Source organism: Ochotona curzoniae, unplaced genomic scaffold (assembly GCF_017591425.1).
Source record: "Ochotona curzoniae isolate NIBS_2020 unplaced genomic scaffold, NIBS_Ocur_1.0 scaffold_3835, whole genome shotgun sequence".
NCBI classification, from domain to species: domain Eukaryota; kingdom Metazoa; phylum Chordata; class Mammalia; order Lagomorpha; family Ochotonidae; genus Ochotona; species Ochotona curzoniae.
In genome coordinates, this window is record NW_024467114.1 from 8982802 (window position 1) to 9000712 (window position 17911).

The window sequence follows — 17911 nt, forward strand, 5'->3', positions numbered from 1 at the left end:
CAGGATCCCATATGAGTGCTGGTTTGTGTCCTGGCTGCTCCATTTCTCATCCAGCTCCCTGCTTGTGGCCTGGGAAAACAGAATAAGACATCCCAAAGCCATGGGACCCTGCACCCACTTGGGGGACCTAGAAGTTCCTGGTTCCTGGCTTCGAATAGGTTTGACTCTGGCCGTCGCGGCCACTTGGGGAGGGAAACAGCGGCCGGAGGAGCTTTCTGTCTCTCCTTCACTCTGGAAATCATCTTTTCCAATGAACATTAATAAATCCTTTTTTTTTTAAAGGGACCCAAAGCACTGATAAATAATAATAGAATCAATTACTTAAAAACAACTCATGGGGAACTGACCTCATGAAAATATCCCGAACAGCTTGTTCACTTGCTCCAATATATTTGCTGAGTAACTCTGGCCCCTGTTTGGTAAAACACAAGGTGAGAGAGCATTACTTAATAACAAAATGCAACCTTGGCTTTTGACTAAATCCAGATGAATCATAGGGCATTTTAATTTTTTTTTAAAGCTTTATTTTATTTTTATTGGAAAGGCGGATATACAGAGAGACAGAGAGGAAGATCTTCCGTCTGATGATTCACTCCCCAAGTGAGCACAACGGTCAATGCTATGCTGATCTGAAGCCAGGAGCCTCTTCTGGGTCTCCCACGCAGGTGCAGGGTCCCAAAGCTTTGGGTTGTCCTCGACTGCTTTCCCGGGCCACAGGCAGGGAGCTGGATGGGAAGCGGGGCTGCCGGGATTAGAACCGGTGCCCATATGGGATCCCGGGCGTGCAAGGTGAGGACCTTAAGCACACTGCACCATTGCGCCGGGCCCTCATAGGGCATTTTTTAAATGATCCAATGGATGTCTCTTAAATACACTTTAGGAATTACACTGCACATGACAGTTCCCCGCCCGCTGCTTCCTCCGCCAGGGCCGCCTGCCCGAGTCCCCGGCTTGCTGCTTTGTCTTCCCGAGCTCACTGCCGCCGTGTTGCCTGTCCAGGACCCTGCTCCAGGGTCTTGCCTGGGACCCTCTCATCACACTGCACCCTGACCCTCTGCTGTCCATCCCAGGGAGCACCCCCTGGGTCACTGGCTGCCACTTGGCCTGGCTTCAGCTTTGTCCACTAGGGGAGCATCGGCTCCAACAGGGCAGTGTGCCCACTCCTGAACGTGGGCCACGCAAGGACGGACTGGTCATTTGTGCAGAGAAGGAACGGACAGCCTGAAAAGGGAGCTCTTCCCCTCCCCTGTCTCTGGAGACCCACAATTCCATTTACAGACGGGCTTCTCTTCAGCACCCGCACTCACCAATACTACTTCTGTAGCTACTGAGTGCATCACCTTTCCTAAAAGTCAGCTGAAAAAACTCAGAGAAGCTTTTACCACATACAGCGAAATCAGTACTGAGAACAGCTTTTACTTAAGTCAGATTCTTCTGAGTAACAGCTATGCAGGCCGCTAATGATGTCCAATGAGAAATTATTACCAACAAAAGACCAAACACCGCTCCCGATGAAGAATTTCTCACTCTTAGCCGTCCAGCCACCTGTTAATACACTAGTATTTCACCGAGTTCCCTAATGTAGCCAGGGAGCTTCAGGATCGGATGGAACAAGCAGCAACAAGGCAGTAGCCCAGCCGTACGCCGGTGGACGTGAAGGGTCCCCGTCTTGGATGCGTGCACTGGCATCCCCTTACCCCTCAGCACCAGCTTCCTGCTCACACTCTTCTATTGCGAACACACCACCCTGTGACAGGATAGGGAGCAGCGCATCCTCCCCTACTGGGCCACCCAATATGACAAGCTTAGGGTTTTTTTGTAAAGACTTATTTATGTCTATTACAAAGTCAGATACACAGAGATGAGGAGAGTCAGAGAGGAAGATCTTCCGTCCACTGATTCACTCCCCAAGTGAGTGCAACGGCCGGTACTGCGCCGATCCAAAGCTGGGAACCAAGAACCTCTTCTGGGTCTCCCACGCGGGTGCAGGGTCCCAAAGCCTTGGGCTGTCCTCAACTGATTTTTAAGGCCACAAGCAGGGAGCTAGATGGGAAGTGGAGCTGCCGGGATTAGAACTGGTACCCATCTGGGATCCCAGCACATTTAAAGCAAGGACTTTAGCCACTAGGACATGGTGCCGGGCCTGGAAATTAGGTTTTAAAAACCAGTGAGGTTATATTCTAGCAACATGCACAGAGAAGTGCATGGTCATAGCTATCTCAGAAACCAGGAGGATTAAGAAGGTTTGGAGTTTCACCATCCCTGCCAGGGTAACGTACCAAGCCAGCAAAAATGTGTCTCACCAGCTACGACTTCCTGAGCCGTGTGCAGAATCCACTCTGCCGGGAAGCGCCGTTGCACTCCGCCCCTTGCACGCCGCCTGCGAACATGTCTCTGAGCCAAGCAGCCAGCCCCGCAAGGGCAGAGGGCAACAGACAGCCTGGCCAGCCCACGGGAATGAGCAGCAGGACTGGGAAGAAGTTTTAAAGTGAGAGGTGGCTGCGGCTCAGCTCTGTGAATGCAGAGTGCCAACCACTGCACACTTGAAAATGAGAATATAGGGCCCTGTGGTGTGGCCTAGCAGCTAAAGTCCTTGCCTTGAACGTGCTGGGATCCCATATGGGAACCAGTTCTAATCCCGGCAGCTCCACTTCCCATCCAGCTTCCTGCTTGTGGCCTGGGAGGGCAGTCGAGGTTGCTCCAATGCTTTGGGACCCTGCACCCGTGTGGGGGACCTGGAGGAGGTTCCTGGCTCCTGGTTTTGGATCGGCGCAGCACCGGCCGTTGCGCTCACTTGGGGAGTGAATCAGTTGACGGAAGATCTTCCTCTCTGTATATCTAACTTTCCAATAAATAAATAAATCTTAAAAAAAAAAAAAAGAGAATCAAGAGAATCTAAATTGTACCTCAAGTGAAAAAAATAATCACCCACACAACCTACCTTGACACTAATAAAATTCATTCCACTCTCCTGGGCAACGACGCCTGCCAGCAAGGTCTTCCCTGTTCCCGGGGGACCATACAGCAGCAGCCCCATCCTCTGTCGAATGGGCAAGTTGGCAAATAATTCTGGATACTGAAAAACACAAAAACAGGACAGGGAGCTCAGTCTGCACAGACTGCCCAAGCAGCGGAGACCAGGCCCCACCCCTCCCAGCACAGCAGCCGTGACCTAAATGGGTCTACAAATATTTACTGTAAACACCACTGCAGTTTCTCTCCAGGTTTCTTCCGGGCAGAGAACAGATCAATTCTGTTACCAGTCTGTCTCAGGGCTCCAGACACCGGCACCTTGGCAAACCCCTGGACGAAACGGAGCCGGGGCAGGCCGCAGGACAGCGGCCCCGGAGCTAGTACCTTGGCCGGCAGCTGGACGGTGTCCGTGAGCATCCGCCGCACTTCGTGCAGGCCTCCGACCTGCTTCCAGCCCACACCTCGAGGCTGATGCAGGCTGACCTTCCGCAGAGCCGCGGGAACAAATCCTTGCAGAGCCTTTTGCAAGTCCCATGTTGTTAGAACTAACTCTGTTGGAAAAGAAACAAAACCCCTTTTCTTTTTTTGTTAAGATTTATTTTTTCCTGGAAAGTTAGACAGACAGAGAGGAAAAGACAGAGAGGAAGATCTTTTATCCACTGATTCACTCCCCAAGTGGCCACAACGGCTGGAGCTGCACCAATCCGAAGCCAGGAGCCAGGAGCCTCTTCCACGTCTCCCACACGGGTGCAGGGTCCCAAGGCCTTGGGCCGTCCTCTACTGCTTTCCAGGCCACAGGCAGGGAGCTGGATGGGAAGCGGGGCTGCTGAGATTAGAACTGGCGCCCATATGGGAATCCCAGCATGTGCAAGGCAAGGACTTAAGCTACCAGGCTACCGTGCAGGGCCCAAACCTCTTATTTTCAATGTGAATTTTCAAAATCTTAGCCGGTAATGCCAATTTTCTACTCATCCAACTGCTTAGTCAAATTGGTATTTGATGCGTGAGTTACATTAGGAAAAGGACTTCACGTGGAGTTTGAGCAGTGAAACGTACCTTCCTTGGTGGACACACTCTGGTGAGAGAGATGCGCGTGCACAGCTCGGTCCACGAGCAAGGTGAGGTCTCGGGCCACGAAGCCCTCGGTCTCCTTGGCGATGCGCTGCAGGTCCAGAGCTGCAAACCTGCTGCTGTCACAGTCCAGTTTGTTGTTTATTATATTTTGCAAAACTTCACGTCTCTGCTCCTAAGGAGAAGGGAGGGACTCAGCGAGATTCAGCGAGTTTGAGGGGCCCTTCCTGGGCCGACGGCCGTCTTACTGCCTTGGCTGCAGCACGCCGTCCGCAGCCCCTGTCCCTGGCTCCTGCTTCTCCAGGTCACGCGACTGCAGGCTAGAACACGCCAAGCTGCTCACACGAGCGCCTCCCTGCGCTTCCTTCCGGTCTGTCCTGTCCTGTGGCAACACTGGCCGTGGAGTGGCGGGCCTCAGGGTCGTGTTACGCAAAGCGACAGGAGAGCAAGCCCAGGGCAGGAGATGAGCCGGGCATGGCCTGGCTGTGTGGCTGCCACCCGTCTAAGGGGGCTGCGTCAGTCAGGTCCGGAAGCACGCTGAGAGGAAGAGTCTAGGCCCACTGCGGCCTGCGGGCCTCCCTGGAGGGTGTGAGCAACCTGCCTGTGCATGTGGAGGCCAGGGACAGGGACAGGAAGCAGACTGGCTGTCGTGTGGGGAGGAAGTGCAAGGACACAGGACACGGGGAGAATGGGGGTGTTTATCATCTTAATTGAGGCGTATGCACATGGTGAAAGTGACCAGACTGTATGCCTCAGCTACTTCACTTACATCCTAACTGAATAAAAGTAAAAAGTCACAATGCAAAATTTATTTCTCCAGTATTTTTGGCAGTATGTTTCCTTAAGAGAGGGCGTTTCTTTCTTGGTTCCTAAAAAGCTTGGTTTCCTAAACTTTGTATTTATTTACCTAGTTTAAAGGCAGACAGAAAGAGAATGAACACGCTTTCATTTGCTAGTTCACTCCTCTACTACCCCTAACAGCCAGTGCTGGGACAGAGCCAGGAGCCAGTGCTAGGACAGAACCAGGAGCCAGGAGCCAGGAGCCAGGGCTGGGACAGAGCCAGGAGCCAGGGCTGGGACAGAGCCAGGAGCCAGGAACCTGGAACTCAGTCCTGTCCCACACAGGTGGTAAAAACCTGATTAACTTGGCCATTACTGCTGCCACCAAGGGGCTGTGTGTAAGGATGGGAGATTCGGCTGAGCTAGATGTTATCCACTCTGATTAACAGGCCCCTGGGCCCAACGCAACGGCCTAATCGCTCATCCTTACCTTGCAAGCACCGGGATCCCATACGGGCGCTGGTTTGTGTTCCGGCTGCTCGACTTTCCATCCAGCTCCCTGTTTGTGGCTTGGAAAAGCAGCGGAGGATGGCCCAAGGCCTTAGCACCCTGCACCCATGTGGGAGACCTGGCGGAGGCTCCTGGCTTCAGATCGGCCCGGTTCTGGCTATCGTGGCCATTTGAGGAGTGAGGCAGTGGATGGAAGATACGTTTCTCCTTCAATTTGTAAATCTTATCTGCTTTTCCAATAAAAATAAGTTGAAAGGAAGGAAGGAGGAAGGAATGAAGAAGGAAGCAAGGAATGTTAGGAAGGAAAGAAGATTGAAGGAAAGAAAGAGGAAAGCGAGCAAGCCAGCCAGCCCGTAACAGTGAGGGCCAGGACAGGCCAAAGCGAGAGCTTCACCCAGGCTCCCCTGCGGGTGCAGGGGCCCACGCACTGACCACCTCCCACTGCTCTCCAAGGCTGCTGAGCAATGGACTGGACTGGACTGGAAGCAGTGCAGGTGGAACATAAACAGGTGTCCATGTGGGGTACTGGTAACAACACACTGCATCATGTCAGCTCCAGAACTTACTTTTTAAAATTTTTATTGGAAACTCAGGTTTATAGAGAGAAGGAAAAACAGAAACATCTGTCTGTGGGTTCACTCCCTAAGTGGCTGCAATAGCCAGAGCTGAGCCAATCCAAAGCCAAGAGCCAAGTTTCTTCTGGGTCCCCCACATGGGTAGAGGGTCCCAAGGCTTTGGGCCGTCCTCTACTGCTTTCCCAGGCCACAAAGGGAGCTGGATGGGAAGCGGAGCAGCTGGAATGTGAACTGGCACCCATATAGGATCCCAGTGTGTGCAAAGCGAGGACTTTAGCTGCTAGGCTACCATGCCTGGCTCCAGAACTTACTTTCCTAGAATCATGTTTGATGACCAGTATTGCTATCTCGTGGTTACACTTACTAGCAGGCATATTCTTTGTTCTTCTGTAGCAATCAATTATCAGTGAGCCTGAATCTTTAACAAGAATCTCAAACATGCTTGCTGGTCCCAGAATGTGTTTCTCAGCTCCTGGTGCTCATGCTGCTGGCCCAGGCCCCAGCAGGTGGAGACCACAGGTGCTGGGGAGAGAAGCGGCCTGATCGACCACAGGACTGCTCAGGACTGCTCAGCAGTTCTCAGAGCTCGCCCTCCTCGGCGAAGCGCCGTGGCCACGGGGACATGTGGACAGGGGCCATTTCAGATGATTATCAAGGATGCTCTGTGCACACAGCCCAACATGCCACTAGTGTTGGATTTTAAGTTTCCTATGATCACTAATGAAAGTACAAGTTCAATGTCAAGAGTCATTAACAAAATGATAAAAACTTCCTGTACAGGAAATATTTTAGCAATGTTTACGGTGTATTACCTGGTTAGGGGGCAGAATGTGCTGGACACACTGGAACACATGATTTCCTTGCGCGGACGACAGCAGAGGATGCAGCGAGTCCTGAGCCTGGCTCGTGGCAATCAGGGCGACCAAACTTCCCGTGGCAGCAAGCTCCTTGACCATATCAATCAACACTGCAACGGAACAGCATAGCACAGCTCAGAAAAGTACACCCGGAAATCAAAGTAGCCAGGTAACCGTTAACAGCCCTCTGACATCTGTACTCACTTACGCTGTAACACCTGTACGTGTGTGTTCCCTGACACGTGTTCACACGCCTGCAAAGGCATATATACCCCGCAGCCATTGTGACTGGCTGCATACTATTCCATTTCATGGACAGATCATAACTTATTTAACCAACCTCATGTTTAAGTGGTCTCCACTCTTTCACCATTAGCAGTAATGACGACACACTTTTCTACTAGTCTGTACAAACATATGGCTTTGTTCACTCAGTTTCTAGAAGGGAAAATTCTGGGTCCACATTTCTGAGCATCTTCCCCTTCTACAGGAAGCCCTCAATTGTACTGTGAAACCGTGTTCCTGGTTATGTTGCCATCAGCAGCAAACTCTTGCCTGTAAGTCCCCAGGGCACACTTCCCCCTCCATTCCTAGACCCTCACTCCCACATGCAGTGAGCCCAGCCCTCGGGGCCTAGCGAAACGGACTAACTGCTTTCCTATCTGTTGTTGATCAACAAATCGCCCCTGCCACCCTCCCCCACCCGCGTAAAAATAAATGGCTTTTAAAACATGAGAGAAAAAAAAAGGTGTCTAGTGAGGTCTCTACTTCTGGATTACAAAGCAAGTGAGAGAATTTAAAAAAAAAAAGTCTTTGGGATAAATTCTAGAGGGATGACAAGCTTCCATATCATGCTCTGATTAACAAGCAAAACACAACTGCCACTCCTGTGACTCCCGAGTGACCTCCCACCCAGCACTGTCACCTGCCCACCGTCCCCTGCGGCTTTCCCTCCGATACAGTCAGCACGCTACAGATTTAGTAATAACCCACCCCACCCTGGTTTGACTGTCCCTGCTTCATTTCTCAGGAATCCCCAGATGACTTCATGTTCCACCAGCCCTCTGTGGGTCCCCCACGGCCCCCACGGCCCCGTCCACAGGGCGGGATCTCTGCAGGCCCCCACGGCCCCGTCCATAGAGCACTCCCACAACTCTGTGGACTTTATGTCTGTGTCTGGTGACATCCTTTCTTGGCTTCTTCATCAGCCTAAAAATGTTTCTTGTTCATTTCTGCTCCATCAAAAAATCAGTCTGGACACAGCCAGCATGGGGCAGCGAGCTAAGGACACCAGCACCCCCACCGGGTGCTGGTCCCAAATGCCTCACTTCTGACCCAGCTCTCTGCTACACGCGCCTGGGAAGGCGGCAAAGCACAGCCCAGGTGCTCGAATTCCTGTCACCCATGCAGGAGAGCCGGATGGCGTCCTAGGCTCCGGGCTGGCCTGGCTCAGCGCCAGGCAGTGAGGCTATGTGGGGAGTAGACAGGCATACGGGGTGAGCTCTTTCTTTCTGTGTAAGATTCGAAATTATCCATTTGAAAGGCAGAGTTAGACAGAGGTGGGGAGATATGTTCCACCAGCTGGTTCACTCCGCATGACAGCAGCAGCCAGGGCTGGGCCAGGGCAAAGCCAGGGGCTTCTTCCTGGTCTCACAGAGCTGGCTGTGGAAGATCTCTCTCTGTGCCTTCCTGTCACCCTTTACAATTACTAAGTAAATAAATTTTTCTACAAAGTAGCTAAGTTATCAACTCCTTTATTCCCAATAAAATCCTTACTCAATGTCACCTTCATTTTGAATAACACGATGCTGGAAAATGGAGCTGGAAGGTAACTTTATTTTGGTGCAAACAGCGGAGGCCCCTGCTCCATGGCTTGTCCCGGGACACTTGTTGCATAAACTCTGAAGCCGCACCATGCTGAGCAGTGCCTGCAGGACAGGCCACCCGAGCGCCCCCTGGTGGCTCAGTGTGGTCAAAGCACTGTGAGAGCCTCCACTTAGTGCGAGCCCTGGTGGAAACCATCATTACTAACCTGTTCTGGACTAAGTGTCTCTATTTCTTCTTTCTAGATTCTGAGAACACATTGTGCACAAGCATTAGATACATATTTGTCAAATAAAGAAAGAAGCAGGATGTCATCTGGAATAAACTAAACAGTTTCTAGTAAGTCAAGGAGGATAACCGGCCAAGAGCCTGCAGGCTGGCCTCAGTGTGTCTGCTCTGCATGTCAGCTGCAGGCCTGCCAAGCAAGCCACGGTCACACACACATTCACACGCAGTGCTCTGCAGGAAGGGCAGCTTTACCAGGAGGCCCTAGCACGCTGCCCGACAGGCGGGCCTTACCGTGTGCGAGCCGCTGGCCCTGCACGGCGTCGGGGCTGCGCTCGTGCTCCGGCCCCGCAGCCAGCCCCGCCAGGAGCTCCAGGTCGTCCAGCAGCAGCACCGATGGCTGCCTCCACACGGCCTCCGAGAAGGCTGCCCGCAGCGTCTTCTCCACGCTCGCCAGCCTTTTCCCTTCACACAGAAGACAGGGAACGGCTTCATGTTAGTTCAGGGACGTGACAGTTCAATCTCCATTTTAACATGCCAATCACAAAACCTTGCACATCACAACCATGGTTCAATATGGTCCTGGGAGGGCTGTATGAAGTGTCAGATCTCAGCAACTTGAGCCCGGGAGAATGGTACTGTAAATTCTGGACCAACTCATCCGTGCCCGCCCACAGAGACCCGCAGGTGGCTCAGCCAGGCAGGGAGACAAAACACATATGGGAAAACATAAACGAAAGGAAGGGGCTACAATTCTGCAAAAAAAAAATCAACACAAATGAGCTGCCTGGTTGCTGCATTTGAATTCCAAATTTGGTTGCAAATCCCCTGGTCAGTTAAAAAGCTTTAAGTTTCAAAGAACAGAAAACACATAAATTCACAACATAAGCCACAGAGATTTCCTATCCCTGAGAGCTGAACTAAAATTTTGAAATGAGGCTTCAAACAAAACTCGCGAGAACTGACCTAACCAGGCTGCTCTGACCACGGGCGGGGCTCGGGGGTCCCAGGCCCCCCGGGCTGCACCTGCAGCACTTGGTGAGAAGGCAGGCGTGGCCGCTGGGCAGGAGGACATGGCAGCGGGAGGCGGGAAGCGGGAGGCGGAACCCTCCCCGCATCTCTTCTAATTGCCTGGATAACAGGAAGCTGGAGACCAGGCACCACGTCCACCACCGCTGCCTGCCCTCCTCTGAGTCTCCCTGGTGACTCGGAGACCACCAAAATTCTACAAGATATTCCAACTACTAGCTTCCTGAGTGGTTTAAGTGGTATTTCCAGGGGTGTAATCTACAAAGACTTCTGAAAAATAGGACTGTCTCCATCAGATGTGGAGAGTTTTATGCAAATTATCAGAAAGTCAAAGACTCACTCCTTAGAAACTCCCAGGACTAAATGGTGAGAGAGAACGACAACGCCAAGGCCAGGCCGCGTCGCGCACGTACCCCGTAGAGCTCTGCACTCCACCACCTCCACGTGCGCGTCCAGTGTGTCTCGGGCCTCTTGACACACTGCCTTGGCCAACGCTGACTTTCCACTCCCCTGGAAAAGGACTGCATCAGAAGAAATCCTGACATACGTAGCCACAGAAGTAAGATCAAGCAAGCTCAGCCCCACAAATCGGGCACTGGACACCAGCAGTGGAGGATGGCCCAAAAGCCTTGAGACCCTGCATCTGTGTGAGAGACCCGGAAGAAGCTTTGGGCTCCTGGCTTCAGATTGGACTAACTCTTGCCACTGTGGCCACTTGGGGAGTGAATCAACAGACAGAAGATCTTCCTCTCTGTCTCTCCTCCTCTCTCTATATCTGACTTTCCAATAAAAATAAAATAAATCTTAAAAAAAATCTGCAGGTTAGGATAGCTTCAATGGAGAGTTTGCCAAACATTTAAAGCACGAGTACCTAACCTACATAATCCCCAAAGAAACACATCTGACAATGCCAACCACCCTCACAGCAAATCCAAATGCCAGACAGAGACTGATTTCTGATAAACTGAGGTGAAAACACAGTATTAGCAACGTAACTCAGCAATACATAAACAACCAAGTGGTATTTACTATACCTGAGTAAGGCAAAGATGGGCCAATATATGCAACTCAATCGACCCTAACAACAGGCTGAACAGGAAACCTCACACAATCCTACACCTGACACCCCGCAAGGGAGGGCAGTGTGTCACCACGCCCCTTACAGCTAGCACAGACACATAAAACAGTTAGTGACCGAACGCCTTCCCTGTCCCGTTTAACCATCTGAGTGAGGAGTGGGAACGGACACATCCGAACCACCTACCTTTCCTCCCGTGAGCAGGAGGGCCCCGTTCCTCAGCCCTGCCACCAGGGCCAGCAGCGGCCGTGACAGAGGACGGCCCAGGAGGCTGTGCGTGACGTGCTCCATGCAGGAAACGCCTAGGGACCTCACGCCTCTGCAACACACAGGGGGAGCTTGGTGACCAGGCTGACGCAGGCAGCGGGACACACAGCCACCAACAGGGTGGCACTCCCCTTCCAGGCTAGGCACACAGGTAAAATCTCACAACTTCCATCTGATCTGAGGGGAAACATGTTGACTAATGCCAATCTGACCCACAGCTTTTGAAGTCAACTTCACTACTTTCAAACGTGCTTGGTAACTAACAGCTCTGCCCTCGCTGGCTTCCTTAGGGAACCGTTCTTCACCTCCACAGGATTTCCAACCAACACGACCGCGAATGCACGGGGGCTGCTTAGGGCACCTGAAGGCTAAGCCCTTGTAATCATTACCTCTGAAACTGACTCAACATATAGACCACATGAACATGAACTTAAAGCTAATTCTTGTCCCCTACTGCCATTTAATTTATGGTAACAGAAATACATCAGTAAATCCTTAGAGTCCAAAGTATACAGTTTCTTTAAATCGACAAATGCTATGTTTAAACATTTTTTACTTCATGGTTTAATGCTTCAAAAAAGACCACATTATATTATTACAAGAAATCAAAATAACTACTATCATGTCTAAGAACAGCCTCTGAGAAATTCTAACAGGTAATATTTCCCTGAGGTTGTCCTACTGTATAAAGACAGAAGGTTCCTTTTGGATATGTTTGTCTTTTAAATTGAAAACAGTCCCAATTATAATAAAATGTTAGTGAAGGAATAACTTAATTTGAAATATTTCAAAATATCCGACTAATTTTTTAGGTTTAGCACTGATGGACCAAGGGGTTTCTGGGTTTCCCTTCTTGCCAATCAATTCTCAAGGTAACTTCCTAGTATGCGCAGCCTGCCAGTCGTCTCAGAGGCCCAGGCAGTCACCCTGCAGAGGTGGCCAAGGGCAGAGGGAGCTCCCTGGGTGACACCAACGCCCACTGTCGTCTTTGAACACACAGACCTTGCCACAGACAACGCGCACACATCTCTCCACACACGCTCGCTCGGCCAGAGCTTCTCACCCCAAAGAGCTCAGCTTTAACAAGGGAAGGTTTAAGTCAATCTCCTCACTCTTTTCTTCTTTCACCAAAGGATCCAGAAGGACCTATAGTAGCAAGGAAAAATTAGTTTTACATTTCAAAGTGATATCTGTTGCCTGTTTTTCTTGGGTTCCACAAAACTAAGCTGATGACTTTGTTAAACCAGAGAGAACAGATGTAACATACATACATTTAAGCTAGCTGTGGTGACGGCACTTCCTCATCCGGGAGCACGAATGTGTACGGTCAACAAGCAGAAGGAGCCGCATGTCCTTAGCACATTTTATAAATACACTTTCAGTTATAATTTGGATTTCTATCTTATCTGTCCTTTTCACAATTCTGACATCTGTACCTTCTCTGAATGACATCCCTTCCACTCCATTCTGATAATGAAATAGGGTCCAGTTCCAAACCCCTGCAATTCTACACGGCTAAAACATCTCCAACTCTGCAGTGACAAGCACAGGCATCCTAAGGAAGGCGCACTCTCAGCACTTCTGGAAGCAAAGTGAAGACAGCCCATGAAGAGTGCTGAAATGAAGCTTTGCCAAAACAAGATGGGTGAGCAGTAAAAGTACGAATCTTCAAGATGAAAAGCTTAAAACTAAGTTTTCACTTGTTTTAATACTAAAAGCATTTCATTTTATTTTCACTTTGTAGAGAGGTGGAGACGGAGAGAAGCTCTTTTCCTAGTTCTTGCCTCAAGTGCCCATAACGGCCAGGGCTGAGTCTGGTCAAATCCAGGAGCTGGGAGCTCAATCAAGGCCCCCAGATGCGTAGCAAGCACCCAGCACCTAGAGCCCCCAGCACTGCCTCCCTACATCTGCCTCAGCAGGCAGCTGGAGCAGGTGTGGCACCCACGGACTCCCGAGCTGGGACGCTGTCTCCCGACGGGTGGGTGGTGTCACTGCCTGGCTAAACATCTCCAATACCGGAATTTAAAACTGGGACCCATTTTGCAATGAACACAACCAACTCTGCTACTGAAATTTCACTGTGCTGAGACACTGATTTTTAAGTTTAGGATAAATAAATAATTTACACAAGTAATTTAAAGACCTATTTAATGACAAAAAAACGTTTAAAGGAACTGTGTGTTGTGTCATAGCAGGTTAACCTAGCAACGTTGGGCACCGGTCTGTGCCCTGGCTGCTCTAATCCAGATCCAGATCCGAGCCAATGCGTGGGAAAGCGGCAGAGGCCTCTGTGCTTGCAGATCCATCTGGAGCGCCCGGCTTCGCTCTGGCCCAATCCCAGGCATCGTGGGCAATTAGAATGTGAACTAGCAGCTGGAAGATCTCTCTGACCCTCTCTGCAACTGTCATTCAAGTAAATCTTAAAAAAATTTAAAGTAAAATATTTAAAATCAAGTTATTCCTTATCATTCAACTTTCTAATGTATTTCAGGATGCAAGGTTTTTTAGTGTAACTCATCATTACTACCGCATTTAACAAGTATCTTTCTGGTTAATAGTCAACAGCATGGAATTACTTGTATTGTCATCTTCTGCAGCAGATTGGTACTCAACAGAAAAATGTTTTTTTCTTTTTCTTTCTCTTTCTCCCAAGAATGAACTATATGCAGAGAAAATTCCTTCAAACCTATCAAAAAAGAAAGTAACAAAAGGATATTTATGAAATGAATGGAATACTTTAATGGTTTAAATATCATCTTGTATAAATCAGAAACATTTTTTTACTGTTAAAACATTTGATTTATGTGAAAGGTGGAGTTACAGAGACAGGGAGAGAAAGAAATCTCCCATCTGCTAGTTCATTCCCCGAATCACCGAAACAGCCCAGGCGAGGCCAGGCAAAAGCCAGGAGCCCAAACTCCACCTGGCCTCCCACCTGGCTGGGGGGTAGAACTGTGTGGCCGTCACAAACTGCTCTCCCAGGCTCAGCAGCAGGGAGCTGGATCAGAAGCGGAGCGGCCAGGATTCAGACTGGTGCTCGAATGATAAGCTAGCACGGCAAGTTGCAGCTTAAGCCATTATGCCACAACCCAGACCCCAATATTCTTTAACACAAAATTACTGTGTTTCTTTATTGTGTTTCACTGCTCCAATAGGACACAGGCTGAAACAACAAAAACATACCAACTGTTTCAATGGGAAACAATGTCAAACAACAACAAACCACTCACCGTCTTTCATTCCCAGCTTAACGCACTCTTCCTCTGCCATCACCAGAGGAAGCTCGGTGCTGGCAGACTGCTGCAGCCAGGAACAGAACCCAGCTTTTACTTCAGCTTCACTCAGGTCCTTAGGCTGCGAGGGAAAGGCAGAGAGCCGCAGTCACACCCTGCTGCTGCACCACCCGCCCCTCCGGCTCGCAGAGGCTGGGTGGGTGCAGCTGTGCAACCGGGACTCAGCAGTACCACGGGACCCGGAGCACAGCGCCTCCCAGAGACCCTTAACTGCTCTGCAAAGTGCCTACAGTGCCAGCAGTGTGAGTGTGTGTGTGTGTGTGTGTGAGTGAGTGAGAGAGAGAGAGAGAGAGAGAGAGAGAGAGAACGAACTTCCCTCTGCTGGCGGCTGAGGTCATCATGGCTGGCAGGTGGAGCCTTGCAGGCAGCAGCCTCTGCCTGGGGCTTCCCTGCTTGCTGCAGCGCAGCTGGGTTCTGCTAGGACGGCAAGCATCCTTTTCCCGAGGAGAGCTACAGGCCGAGGAGGGCAGGACAGGAGGGCTGACGGGGTCGGGGTCTCTGACGTCACAGGTTAACTACCCAGTAGTCCCCTCAAGCTTCTTTGTTGGGAAGACAAAGACAGCCCTTATATGCTTGTGTCAGTGGTTGGTTGGTTAGTTGATTTTGGTTCTGTTTAGCTGATCTCAATGAACAAACCGAAATAAAACTTCTAAATTCAATTCAATTATCTTTTTTTATGATGCCAATTTCAAAAGAATTAGGTGAGCAGAAAAAATAATATAGCCCAGCATGCACTTTTTTCAGTTTTTTTCATTATATGGACATAATAAAAACATCAGTCTTTTTCTAAAAAAAAAAAAAAAAAAAAAAAAGTTATTTTCAACTACCTGAAGAAGAGAGATTTTTATCTGCTGGCTCACTTCTCAAATGTCTGCGGCAGCCAAGGCTGAACCAGCCTGAAGCCAGGAGTGCCCAGCTCCCTCAGGGTCTCCCAGTGGGCGGCAGGACCCCAGACACTCAGGCTCCCAGCATGCATCAGTGAGAAGCCACATTGCAATGGGGCAGTAGCAAATCAAACTGGTATTCAGATATGGGGTTGGGCATCCGAAGCAACAGCTTAACTCATTGCAACATCAATGCTGCCTCAATATCAATTTTTAAAAACACACCTATCCATATTTTCATCAAATAGGCAGATTTACAGAAGGAAGGAGACAGATCTTTCATCTGCTGGTTCACTCCCCAAATGGCTGCAAAGGCCAGAGCTGAGCCAATCTGAAGCAAGGAGCCAGGAGCTTCTTCTAGGTCTCCCATGCAGCTGCAGGGTTCCAAAGACCTGGACCGTACTCTGCTGCCCTCCCAGGCCACAGGCAGAGCTGGATCTGAAGTTGGGCAACCAGGACATGAACTGACGTCTATATGGGATACTGGTGCTTGCAGGTAGAGGACCAGTGTGCAGAGCCACAATGCCAGCCTCAATTCTTAAGAAAAAAAAAAAAAGTGTATTTATTGGAGCTAGTATGGTAGTTTGGCAGTTACTCCTCTGCCTGCAGCACTGGCATCCCATGTGGGTGCCAGTTTGAGAACCGGTTACTCCACTCCCGATCCAGTGCACTGTTTATGGCAGCAGAGGATGGCCCACATGCTTGGGTTCCTGCATCCACGTGGGAGAGCTGGAAGAGGCTCCTGGCTTCAGCCATCCGAGAAGGGAATTAGGGGATTCAAGCTCTCTCTACTCCTGTAACTCTGCCTTTCAAATAAGTAAATAAATCTTGAAAACAAACAAAAAACCTGAACAAACTTTCCATATCTAACAGTTCTACTAGGCAGACACCCAACATAACTGCAAATAGACACAGACTCTTGTGCGTCACTGCTGACAACAGCCAAAACGGTGGTGGTTACCCGAGTCTGTCGGCATGTGCGTCACTGCTGACAACAGCCAAAACGGTGGTGGTCACCCGAGTCCATCAGCACACGGACGGACAAAGGCGCTACATCACAGATGGAGTATTATTCGGTCAATAAAAAGGACTGCAGGGCCCAGTGGCGTGGCTTAGTGCCTAAAGTCCCCGCCTTGCATGTACCAGCATCCCATTTGGGCTCCGGTTCTAATCCCGGCAGCCCCACTTCCCATCCAGCTCCCTGCTTGTAGCCTGGGAAAGCAGTTAAGGATGGCCCAAAGCCTTGGGACCCTGCACGAGAGACCTGGAAAAGGCGCTTGGCTTCAGATCAGCTCAGCTCTGGCCATTGCAGTTGCTTGGGGAGTGAATTATCAGATGGAAGATCTTCCTCTCTGTCTCTCCTCCTATCTGTATATCTAACTTTCCAGTAAAAATAAAGAAATCTTGGGCCTGGCGCGGTGGCGCAGTGGTTAAGGTCCTCGCCTTGCACACCCGGGATCCCATATGGGCGCCGGTTCTATCTCGGCAGCCCCGCTTCCCTTCCAGCTCCCTGCCTGTGGCCCGGGAAAGCAGTCGAGGATGGCCCAAAGCTTTGGGAACCTGCACCCGCGTGGGAGACCCGGAAGAGGCTCCTGGCTTCGGATGGGCATAGCATCGGCCGTTGCGCTCACTTGGGGAGTGAATCTTCGGACGGAAGATCTTCCTCTCTGTCTCTCCTCTCTGTATAATCTGCCTTCCCAATAAAAACATAATACAAATAAATCTTAAAAAAAAAAAAAAAGAAATCTTTAACAACAACAACAAAAAGATTGCAGCTTGATTATGTGCAGCAAGGATGAATCCTAAACAGGCTATGTTACATGAAATAAGTCAGTCACATCAAACCACTATCACGTTATCCAAATTCCATAAAGTCCCCAAGTGTTTAGGAATCTTAGCTCAGAGGGTTACACAGAGGCACATGAGCACCCATTCATGCTGCACCTGCTTCACTTTTGATCTAGCTCCATTCTGCCGTGCCTGGGAAAGCAGCTGGAGACGGCTCCAGTCTGGGCTCCTGTTCACACAGGTGAGACTCGGAGTTCCAGGCTCAAGGCGCCTCGATATAACACAGCTGAACTTACCAACTCTTCTCTCGGTTGTAACTTAACAAGTCTTGGAATCTTGGGGGTCATTTCCACTGGAGTTATTCTGACAACGGAATGCATCTCAATATTTAGTCGTTTTCTTAGATCATCTGGAATCTGAAATTTAAAAATGAAGGAACAAAATGTAAGTATGGCCAATGTTGGATCCTAACAGATTCCAGAGCACGGACATTTGTGGAAGCTTCAAGGAATCCAGGTGAAATCTTGGCCACGGTCACATGGATTCATGGTTCTCTTTGTTCTTCGTGCTGCCCCGACACGGCCACACAGCTGCACGGCCTCTAACTCACCAAATGCTTCTGCTCACAGCAACGGTGGCACAAGGCCTGAGCCGGGCACCAGTGTGCCTGGTCCAGCCGGGGCCTCTGCGTGCACAGCCCTGACTTGCTGCGTTGGCCACAGGGCGGAAGCATGAACAAGCGCCCTTGGGTTTCTTT

The 17911-nt window shown here is 50.2% G+C and overlaps 1 protein-coding gene across 3 annotated transcripts in view; it reads right to left on the minus strand.

Moving 5' to 3' along the window:
- The window catches only part of PEX1 (peroxisomal biogenesis factor 1), a 32626-nt gene that overhangs the window by 9091 nt on the left and 5624 nt on the right, over positions 1 to 17911 (minus strand). Inside the window, exons 6-17 of one of the 3 annotated variants that reach the window (XM_040964711.1) lie at positions 17451 to 17570; positions 14420 to 14543; positions 13766 to 13875; positions 12253 to 12335; positions 11109 to 11241; positions 10258 to 10354; positions 9110 to 9280; positions 6722 to 6876; positions 4030 to 4219; positions 3358 to 3524; positions 2942 to 3076; positions 348 to 412 (exon numbers count right to left, since the gene is read on the minus strand). In XM_040964711.1, the coding sequence (XP_040820645.1) occupies positions 348 to 412; positions 2942 to 3076; positions 3358 to 3524; positions 4030 to 4219; positions 6722 to 6876; positions 9110 to 9280; positions 10258 to 10354; positions 11109 to 11241; positions 12253 to 12335; positions 13766 to 13875; positions 14420 to 14543; positions 17451 to 17570 (1550 nt within the window). The remainder of the gene's footprint in view (positions 1 to 347; positions 413 to 2941; positions 3077 to 3357; positions 3525 to 4029; positions 4220 to 6721; positions 6877 to 9109; positions 9281 to 10257; positions 10355 to 11108; positions 11242 to 12252; positions 12336 to 13765; positions 13876 to 14419; positions 14544 to 17450; positions 17571 to 17911) is intronic. The other 2 variants (XM_040964712.1, XM_040964713.1) reach the window with 2 other exon arrangements.